This window comes from Emys orbicularis, chromosome 4 (assembly GCF_028017835.1).
Source record: "Emys orbicularis isolate rEmyOrb1 chromosome 4, rEmyOrb1.hap1, whole genome shotgun sequence".
NCBI lineage: Eukaryota > Metazoa > Chordata > Testudines > Emydidae > Emys > Emys orbicularis.
The window spans coordinates 44,735,141-44,746,199 of NC_088686.1; the positions used below are offsets into that span (position 1 = coordinate 44,735,141).

Here is an 11,059-nt window from a genome sequence, read left to right on the forward strand (position 1 = left end):
GAAGATCTACATGTGATCATTCCCAGAGAAGAAGGGCAGACTGAAGGAAACAGGAACACAATCCACTTGTCAACCAAGGAATGCCAGGAAGTCTTATCTCCTGTGACTAGAGGCAGAACAATGAGTGATCAGGGACGGCACAGAGTCACATGGCCTCTGGAACTAATACAATCACAAAACCCCAGATCATGTCACTGCTGTGCCTGAGCTAAACTGCTCCTCAGCTCCCAGCCCCTGCTCCTAAACCAACAAGGAATACACCAAAGCAGGGAGGCTGCTCCCCAACAGTCAGTGCAGCTTCCAGGGTGCCCACACCCAAGGCTGGGCTGTTAGGAATTCTTCCTAAGAACACCATGCATGGGACAGTCTCAGCACCACTTGTGGGGGCCTGAGCGAGAATGAGCTTGTTGACCTCTGTGCCGGAGGAGGCTGGGCACCTCTGTGCCAGGCACCATATGGCTCACCTCATTCCCAAGAAAATCTTGACGTTAACAAGATCAATTTTGGATTGGACAGTGACCTGGGGCAGGTGAGCCCGCAAATCCTGCACACAGCATTTAGAATGGAGGCCTGCAACTTGTCAGCCCATGAATTAAGGGCAGTTACACCCAGGGCACCTACAGGAACATTTCAGAGTCACATATCCCTCCCTCTCCCCCATTCCACCACCCTGTATCCCAGTCTAAGCACCAGGAGAAGGCAAACTCCATTTTGCCTTTTTCTTTTGGGGCATCTTGGCAGCCCAGAAATAAACCCAAACACAAAGCAGAGCTCTCATTCCACTCCCCCCACCTCCGGGGACTGGTAACATGCGGACCTGGTCCCTGCACCCCGAGACCAGATCTAGCCAAACAGAAGGGAAAACAAAATAAAAGGGAAAAATAAAAAAACCCCACAAAGAAAGAGAGAGAGCGAGCGAGCTGAATCACAGCTCACAAACACTGCCCTCCCGACTGGAGAGCAGAGAGCAGGTTCCAGCAGGCAGCCCACCCTCAGGCATCCACTAGCGTCAGTCCATCGTGCAGCGCGCGCTTCCACATGTAGTAGGTGGAGCGTGCCGTGAGGGGGAAGTGGGCACTGAACTCCTTGTAGGTCGGGAAGGTTTTCGATTCAAAGCGCTGCTGCAGGAACAGTTTGGCCTGAGCTTTGAACTGGGCAGTGGCAATCACATCCATCACGAACATCCGGCTGTTGGCTCTTTCTGACATGGCATAGCCTGAGATTGTGGCATTGTAGGGGGTGACTGATGCCTGCTTGTCTAGATGCCTGGGAGCCACTTCCATTTGTGACTGTGGTTTGATCCCAGGCTCTGCTTTTCCAGGAGCCTCAGAGATGACCTGACTCTGCTGTTGGGATGAGCTGGTCCAGAGAGGATGCTTGTTCATCGGCTGGCTGCTTCTCTTCCAGAACCAATAGGCTGTGGAGGAGAAGCCTGGATAGCGCAGGCGGAACTTGCAGAATGGCAGCCGCCACTGCTGGACATGCCTCTTGGCCATGTCTCTAAGCTGCTTTCTCCAGTTATAGAGAGAGGGTTTGAGCTGGAGGAGACTTCTGGGCTCTGGCCGGTGTCCGTTCAGCCTTTTCCTGCCAGGCAGATTTCCAGGCTTGAATGGCAGGTATGCCTTCCCTTTCACTAGGGGCTTCTGGCTGACTGAGGGAGGCTGAGGGGGTTTGAAGTTGGGGTTCCCCTTAATGGCTTTTCTCCGCCAGTTGTAGTAGGTGGACCTGGAGATACCAGGGAAGCTGCGCTTGAAGCACCTGTAGGGCACCAGAGTGTTCATGGCAATGCATTTCTCTAGGTATGACTTGGCTCCTTGCATGAAGATTCCTGCTTGGTTGGGCTCCAGGGGAGGGATCTTCGGCCTTAGGCCCCCCTCTGACTTTGCTGCATCATCCCTGTCTGGGTGGGGCTTTTTTTGATGGTCTCCATGAGGCTCCTGTGACACCATGGCCTCAGCTGGAGCAGAGGTATCACCGCCATTGACCATGCTCTGCATCTCGTGCTTCCAAGCGTAGTAAGTGGAGCGGGAGATTTCTGGGAACATTTGTCGGAAGTGCTGAAGAGGGATCACATTGCCCTCTTGGAAGCAAGACTGCAGGAAGTGTTTGGCTGCAAACCTGGTGGCTGCTTTCTGCCTGTGCTCCCGGGACTGGCGCTTCCAGCGGTAGAAGGTGCTCTTGGTGATGCTGTAGCGGTCACACAGGTTAAAGTAGGTCAGCCGGGGGTCACTCTTCAGCAGCTCCAGAGTCTGGACTGGCTGGACTGGAGGCTCTGGAGGAGGGCTTGTGGGTTCCAGCTCTTCCAGGCCTACCACAGCCACGAAGTACTGTGCTTTGAAGACCTGTGAGGAGAGCTGCTGCCCTGACCACATGATGTGGAGTGTGGAGGTCTGCGGGCCACACTTCCTGGGCCGGATGAGGCGGTTGAAGTATGGCCGGATCTTCAAGTTGCTCATGGGGTAGATGGAGTAGATGTTACACTGCAGCACCGAGGCCAAGGCGTAGACATGCCACATGTTGGCAAAGGTGCCAGGGAAACAAGTGGCCTTGATGTCAGCATCAAAAATGGCCTCGAGGATGGCCAGAGGCAGGCTGGTCATCTCAGGGGACTCCTCGGTGCAGAGGGAGTAGCGGGCAGCCTGCAGCATCACCTTGGAGTCAATCATGCCGTTCAGGTAGTAATGCTTGTGCAGCAGCATCTCCACAACTGTGCGCACCTGCAGCTCCAGACTCAGGCTAGGGTTCCCCCACAGCAGCACACTGGCTGCCTCAAACAGGTGGTTCCCCTCCCCCTTGCAGACCAGAGGCAGCATGTTGCTGGGGGCATCCTCCGGATACAGGCTTCTTGCCACCCGGTCAACTTCCAACTCTTCCTGGAACTGCCTCCCGCAGTAGCTGGGTAGGGAGAAAGAGGACAAGGTCCTCTCAGCCTCCAGGGCTGCACTTGTTAGTCCCTCTAGCCCAAAGCATTCGGTGGCCTCCTGTAGCTCCTGCAGTACAGACTGCACTAGCTGGTGCCGCTGGATCATTCTGCAAGACAAGAATTCAAACGATGTGAGCTCCAGCTCTCCAGCAGAGACCATGCCTACCAACCCCCCACCCCCACTCTCAAGGGGGCTGCTCTTGCTCTCAGTCCTCCAGATTCAAAGGAGGAATCCTGGGTCACCACACACAAACATGGGCAAGGGATAAATCTTGTGTTGCTCTCAAGTGACCTCTTGTGGCCAATGTATAAAATGGCACTGATGGCCTCCAGAGAGGACAGGCTGGCCAGAGTGATTTGAAGCAAGGTGTAGGAGAGTACAGCTTGAGGGGGGGAGGCAAGGATGGAAGAGCAGGGGGTGCTGCAGACCAGGAGTTTGGTGCCTGGGCAGAGCTGTGAAGAGGAAAAGCTTACACCTTGTCTGTTCTGTGCCTGGCTTTGTGCTCAGGCCCACACTAAGCCCAACATTTACCCCAAACGGTAAAACCTGGGAATCTCAAAGGGAAAAAAAGGTGTATTCATTTTATTATCCAACAGCACCGGGAGAGGGGAATGGCCACTCCCCTCAGTCACCAGCTTTCCTGTGAGAATGAGTTTGTTAGAAAGCAACATTGCACACAGGGCTGTACAAAGCACAGAGGAAACACAGAGCCTGTTCTCAAGGAGCTTTCTACCAAATAAATGGGACAGTCTAATTCAGAGCACTCCCTCTGCCTGGTCAGGTGAAGGAGTGAAGCCTCAGACAATGATCCCAGCTGTGAAAAGAACAACAAAGCTCTCGATACTGATCCTGGTGAGTCTGTACCGTGACAGTACAATACACATCTTCCAACTTCTGCAATAAATTGTGGTTGTAGTTCCCTTTACGCCACCAGGTGGCACATGCCACTCACTGTAGAAGCATGGAGAACGGCTAAGTGTATGAAGCAAGAGTGATTTCAGGAATCTAGGACCCAAGTCATCCTTGCCCTTTGGCACTGGAATAAGGGCCCTCTCGATGAATAATGCCAGCACAAAGGGCCTCTGCAATCCCTCAGCAGGGACATTCCAGGGTGGGAGGAGCAGGAGGCATTCCCACAGTCCATTTATTCCCTGCTGTTGCAATGCCTACAGACACTATGGCAGCGGGAGGAGGCAGGAAAAGGGTGCAGCTGAGGCTTAGCCTCTGCCAAGGGCTGAGGAGGCAGCCCCAGGGTCAGGAGAGTGCCAGCTGCCTCCCCTCAGTGCTGGCACAGGGATGATCTGGCTGTAGACCCTAGTCATTGTGGAAACTTTAACAACATGATATCAAAGCCTCCTCCATCTCTCTACAGCCAGGCCATCTTGTTGGGTTTAGTAGTGTGTGGGTGGTGACCTGTGATATACAGGAAGCCAGACTAAATGATCTAGTGGTCCCTTCTGGCCTTAAACTCTGTGTCCAAATCCTGTCCCTCCTTGCTCTATACCAGCCTGAGAGCCAGCCATTTCTCTAATCACAAGCCAAAAACTCCAGTCCAGTCCCTTATTTCCCCTCTTGGTTACTCTACACTCTTTCCTGGCATCCCTGGCACCCACATAGCCAGCCCCCCCCCCCCCCCCCCCCCGCCATACAGTCCATTAAAGCTGTATTCCATGATCTCACAGCATGCCTCCCTCTTTGTATCCCTCCACTGGCTCCTCTTTTCCACCATATCAAATTCAAACTTATCACTCCTTCAAGGCCCTGCATAATCCTGTGCCTCCTTATTTATCTGCCCTACACTCTGACAGCCACCCCTTCCCTGCCACACCCCTAAATGACAAGTTTGAGTAGCAGCCGTGTTACTCCTGTTCTTTTTGCGGATACAGACTACTTGTGGCACCTTAGAGACTAACAAATTTATTAGAGCCACAAGTAGTCCTGTTCTTTTTGCCCCTAAATGATGCAGCCTCAACATGCTGTTTCTTTGTTTCTCCTACAAGTATAGCTGTGCCTTCTTCCATGCCACCTGCTCTGCATGGCACATCCTTTCTTAGCTGGTCCACAAGGTCCCCATCCTCTCCTCATTCAGATCCTAGCTGAAGACTCACCTCTATTGTGATGCCTGCAAGTAACCTTATTATTTGTCTAACACTAATGCCTAGACGCTCTAGCCAAAATTGGGCCCTATCGTGCTAGGCATTGTGAAATGTCAGAGGGAGAGAGTCCCCTTCCCCAAGAACTTACAGTATCCACAGATATGACAGACAGAAGGGGGGACAGACACCCCAGAGGTGAAATCCAAACCAGGACTAGGACTCAACTCTTCTGACTGCTAGTCAGGTGCTCTGTCCATAGATCACAATGACATCCTGAGGCAGTGAGGCAAACATTACCTTGACAAAACAAAGGCCACCGTGCTATTATTAACCCTTTGTTTTGTTATGCTAGGGCCAAGACACCTCTGTACCGGTTTCCCTTTTCCAGGGGTAAATGGTGAGGTGGCAAAATTTGCAGACAATTCAAAATTACTCAAGATAGTTAGTCCAAAGCAGACTGTGAAGAGTTACAAAGGGGTCTCACAAAACTGGGTGACTGGGCAACAAAATGGCAGATGAAATTCAATGTTGATAAATGCAAAGTACCGGTAATGCACATTGAAAAACATAATCCCAACTATACATACAAAATGATGGGGTCTAAATTAGCTGTTACCACTCAAAGAGATCTTGGAGTCATTGTGGATAGTTCTCTGAAAACATCTGCTCAATGTGCAGCGGCAGTCAAAAAAGTGAACTGAATGTTGGGAACCATTAGGAAAGAGATAGATACGACAGAAAATATCATAATGCCGCTATATAAATCCCTGGTACACCCACATCTTGAATACTGCGGATCTGGATGCCACATCTCAAAAAAGATATATTAGAATTGGAAAAGAGAAGAGAAGAGCAACTAAAATGATTAGGGGTATAGAATAGCTTCCGTATGAGGAGAAATTGAAAAAACTGACTTTTCATCTGGGAAAAGAGATGACTTGGAGGGGGCGGGGGAGGAGGATATGATAAAGGTCTATAAAATCTTGACTGGTGTGGAGAAAGTGAATAAGGAGTTATTTACTCCTTCACATAACACAAGAACTAGGGGTCACCCAATGAAATTAATAGGCTGCAGGTTTAAAACAAATGAAAGAAAGTACTTCTTCACACAATGCACTGTCAACTTGTGGAACTCTGCCAGGGGATGTTGTGAAGGTCAGAACTATAAGAGGGTTAAAAAAAACCCCAACAAAATAAAAACCCACAAACTAGATAAGTTCATGGAGGATAGGTCCATCAATGGCTATTATCCAGGATGGGCAGGGATGCAACACCATGCTCTGAGCCTCTGTTCACCACAAGATAGGAGTGGACGACAGGGGATAATCACTTGATTGCCTGTTCTGTTCATTCCCTCTGAAGCACCTGGCACTGGCCGCTATCGGAAGACAAGATACTGAGCTAGATGGACCATTGGTCTGACCCAGTATGGCCGTTTTTACGTTCTGGCTGGTCTCAGATTGTGGGCTCTTCAGGACACGGCCTTCTTTTATGACTGGAAAGCACCTAGCACATTACAGGCAGGATTGAACATCACCATCAGCATCGTCACAGGGGAAAGTGTCCAGGGGGCCTGATGCAGAGATAGGACAAAGCCCCACAGCTGGGAGCCAGACTTGCCCTTAAGTCCTAGTACAGTTGCATCTGGGTTTGCCATTTGGGCTCAGGGCTACATTTGTATTCTCACTGAGGCTGTCAGAGAGGTGCTTTGTGAAGCAGTGTTCAGACAGGCCATACATCTTGGTCACCTGTTTTCATAGGCACCAACTCCATACTTTCATAGGCACGGAAAAAAGTTAGTGGGTGCTTAGCACCCACCGGCAGCCATCTCCCACCCGCCACGATCAGCTGTTCTGCGGTGTGCAGGAGGTGCTGGGGAGAGGGGGAGGAGAACAGCTGGGGTGCGCTCGGGGAAGGGGGCAAAGTGGGGGTGGGAAGAGGTGGGGCAGAGATGGGGGCTTGGAGGAAGGGGTGGGGTGGGGGCAGGGCCTGGGTCAGAGCAGGTGTTGAGCATCCCCAGGGCAAGGAGGAAGCAGGCACCTGTACCTGTTTTGGCCACCCCATCACCTCTGCTCCTTAGGTTTGTTGGTTTGTTAGGAGAGCAAGATTTGCCCGTCACTCAGGAGGGTCTTGCAGAGTGTGTGTCAATGAAACCCTTTTGCAAGGGCTGACACAGCCCACCCCACAGGACTTGACTTGCCACATCCTGCCACTGCATCCTCCACTCCCAGCCCAGGGAGCGAGGTGGTCATTCCCCATCAGGTTGAATGTGCTACCCCCACACCACTCCCAGCCCAGGGAGTAAGAGACCAAGTAAGATGCTCTCACTGTGGGTTGTCGATTTGGGAGTCAAGAACAGCCTCTCTTCCTTATGATGAAATGGAAGGGGCGTCCCTAACCTTTTTCTCTAGTAACACAAGGTCACGGTATGGAGAAGGGGGGAGAACCACCGCTTTAACCCTACTCCTCAGGGCTAAGCTTGCTGCTCCCACACCACGTCCAACTCCTGCTGATGACAGCCTGAGCCAAGGGCTGCTGCATGGATCCCAAATGCAGACCCCTTGCTTCAGGCAGCACAGGGATCCGGCAGGGCTGGGCAAGGGTGGTGGAAGAGTGGAGCTGCCACAAGGTGCTGGATTGCCAGCTTTAAAACAATGGGCTTGGTTTCATCCCCAAAGCAGCTCTACCAAAGCAAGCTCCCAGCACCCACCACCTCCTTCTAGATGTGGCCAGCCCTCCTCCGTGGAGACTAGTCCCCAAGGTCCGACTCCTTGGCCCCTTTGCTGTGGCAACAAGGCGGCCACTTGTGATTTGGGCACCTCTCCTCTAGGCACCGTACTTCAGTCACAGGCTCATTACACATAGTGCCAGCTGGCTGGGTAGCCCAGGGATACACCACCACTGGCCAACATCACATTTGAACCTTTGACCTAGAGGTGAGGCTTCATAGCCTATTCCTCAAATCCTGGAGCCCAGACATCTAATACCAGAGGCTCACACAAAAGCCTGTGATGTGGCCAGCAGGGAGGTCCAGGGGCATGGTGAGAAGCCCTGCCCCCAGTTGCTGGGCTGGAAGCACATGCAGGAATTCCCACTAGGGTGCTATCCTGAACCCTGGTCAGGGGCTGTAGCTTTCATATTAGTCTCTGGCTAGTAGGCATCTCATGAACTTGAAGCCACTGCCCACTCCTTTGCAGCAGGAAGAGGAGAAGCAGCTCTCTCTTCCCGCACCCTACCCAGAGCCATTAGGGGAAGGGTCTACTATTCCACCCTTCCCTAAAGCCTCCTGGATGCTGGGGGAGGAAGGAGGAGTCTTTGCTTTTCTACTCAGAGCTGGATTAAGGCACAGACACAATAAGCATGTGCCTAGATTTTCGTCCCTGGGAGTCACATGACCACAACAAAGTCTCGGCTTTCATTTCAAGGGCAAAAATAACATTTCCATCCCTTATGGTTATAGAGAGATGCTTGAAAACATGAGTGTAAAGGGCTTGTCTACACTAGATAGCTTTGTCGCTTTAAGGATAGCAGGATAGTAAAAACACAAAACAAACAAAACAATCCTGTTCTTGCGAATACAGTTATACTGATATAAAGGTACTTATACTTGTGCAACTTATTCCAATTTGGGAGGGGAAATATGCTTTACTGATATAAGGAACCTTATACCAGCATAACTGCATTCACACTAGGGCTATAATAGAATAGATATAAAAGTCACCTCTCCCCCCCTCAACCACAACACTGTTATACGGGTATAAAATTTTCTAGTGAAGACTAGGCCTGATAGTGATGTCTGACTCAGACCTGGTTTGGGGGTGGGAGTGGGGTGTGGGTGCGGAGACTTTAACTATCCCAGTAAAGTGGCAAAACTTTCTAGTGTAGACAAGACCTGAGTCCTCCAGCAGCATGACACAACAGCTCTAAGGTGTGAGCTGCCCCATTCATCTTAACACACCCATGAACGCCTCCAGTTCCTCAAACAGCAACCATGTGAATTTGACCCAATATTAGTTGGTGCATTTTTCCATTTGTGTTAGCTTAACTGAGATAGTGGAAAGCCCTTTAAATGTGTTACACTGTGTCAAAGCCACATTTGTAGTCTAGGCATCAGGGCTGCCCACAGCTGCAGTGAAGCTGAACAGAGCCTTGTGAACTTCCCTTTATGGATGCTTGGGTAAGCTCTAAGCAGCAGTGGCAGCACTGGAGCTGCCTGCAAGCCCAGGAAAATGACATCATGTTTGGAAAGTTTCTCACAGCCATGAAGACTAGAAGCCTTGACCAAAAAAAGGGAATCAAAGTTCCAGTGCTGCACAGATATTGATGGCTTCAGCTCCCATGCTCACCAGGAGATAGATGGGCTCAGGAACGGTCTGAAAAATCCACTAATATGTCATGTATGTCCTGGGGTCAAACTGAAACTCCAGAGAAGGGGGGAGGCCCTGTGTCCCATTCCCTAAACCAACCAGTTCCCTCTGCACCATTAGCCCCATATGGGTCCAGATTGGAAGCTGGGCCCTAGATGTGGAAGGCTCTACTCCAATTCATGGGCAGCTTTATTTGTGATGTCATGGATGACAGCACAGCCCTGTGACTAGCATTGTGGGTTCCCTCTGCTGGTAGCTCCCTGGCCCTGCTGCAGCACAGGGAAGCCGTGTGTGGGGGGAGGTGGAATTTAAGGGAGACAAAGTGTGACTAGTGGGGCTCTTTTTACCCTCAGACATGCAGGGGTTTCAAATGGCCAGAAGGCACTGGGGGAGGGGGAAGGAGGAACTATGTATGGGGGGAAGAAACCGGGTTTATTGTCCTTGAAAGAAGGAAAGGCATTTTCTGGACAATTATGTCCTGGGGCAAAGTCCACATGGAGAGACAATACAAAGGTTCCTCACGCTCCGTTCCAGAGATGGGCTGAGAGGCCCCATCCCCCAAGAGGGGAGTGAGGAGCCAGTGAAACTGCCCTGGGAGGCCCAGTTCGCATGGGGAGGTGGCGGCTCCACAGCAGGGCTTGGGGCCGGCGGGGAGTTATGGGGAGGGGGGAATAGAGAGAGTGGGTGAGGCAGGGACTTCCCTGGTAGCCGCCGCAGCCCCCTGGGCACCACCCTGCAGCTGCTCCGCGTCCGGAGGTGATTGCACAGCTTCCCCCTCTGCTCAAGCCCGAAGCGTTTGGACCCTGCTGACCTGGGCCACGCTTCCTGCAGTCCGGCCCACGCCTGGCTTTCACCCTTGGAATGAAGATTCCCTCCTGAGCCAGGGCTGGGCTGGGCTGGGCTGGGCTTTGGGAATCTCCCCTGGACTCACCTTGCTTGTTGGGCAGAGCACTAGAGCTCACACCAGCCAATCCCCGGCTGTTGCTGCTTGCCTTGCTCCCTCTGCAAGGCAGTTCTCTGGACATTTAAATCCTGTAGCAGGAAGCGCAGCAGGCTCCACTTTCTCAGCTGGGTCCCACATTCAGACTGGAACTGGTTTCAGATCTGGAGTGAACCATCTGGAGTGATTGGCTTTGGCTTGTGTGAAGGGGTCTCAGCTCCTCCCCTCCCCCACCAGGAAATAGTCCATCCTCAAGTGCTCTTGTATCCAAGATGAAAGGAGTGCAGATTCAGGGGTCACTTCCAAAGCTAAAGTGATAATGGCTATTGTCTCAAGACACACAGGCCAGCAGGACTTCTTAAAGGGCCAGCACCTTCACTACTATGTGCTCTCACACCTTCCAGAACGTGAGCAGAAAAACAAGAAGAAGTTGGGAAGATCTCAGTTCCAAAAGCAAAATGTAAAAGCAGAGAAGCCTTTAGGAAGGGCTCTGCCTGTAGCTGGGAGCCATGTGGGCAACTCAGACACTGGGAAGGAAGCTTGGATACAGACTGATTGGTTTGGACCCCCAACAGCTTCCGCCTCAGCCCCTGCAACACCCTCCTGCTGCTTCCACAATTACAACAGAAAGAGAATCAAAGGGCCAGAAACTTCTTGCCCAGGGATCAGCCCTGGATTTGATTTCTCCTCTTGTTCCATCAACTCAGAGCAAGAAAAATTGAATGTTTTCTT

The 11,059-nt window shown here is 51.6% G+C and overlaps 1 protein-coding gene across 1 annotated transcript; it reads right to left on the reverse strand.

Annotated features, from left to right (window-relative positions):
* Positions 1-992: 992 nt before the first annotated feature.
* On the reverse strand, positions 993-3,029 carry VRTN (vertebrae development associated). The gene has a single exon (XM_065404446.1). It carries the CDS (start codon positions 3,027-3,029, stop codon positions 993-995), a length of 2,037 nt encoding a protein of 678 aa, XP_065260518.1.
* Positions 3,030-11,059: the final 8,030 nt, after the last annotated feature.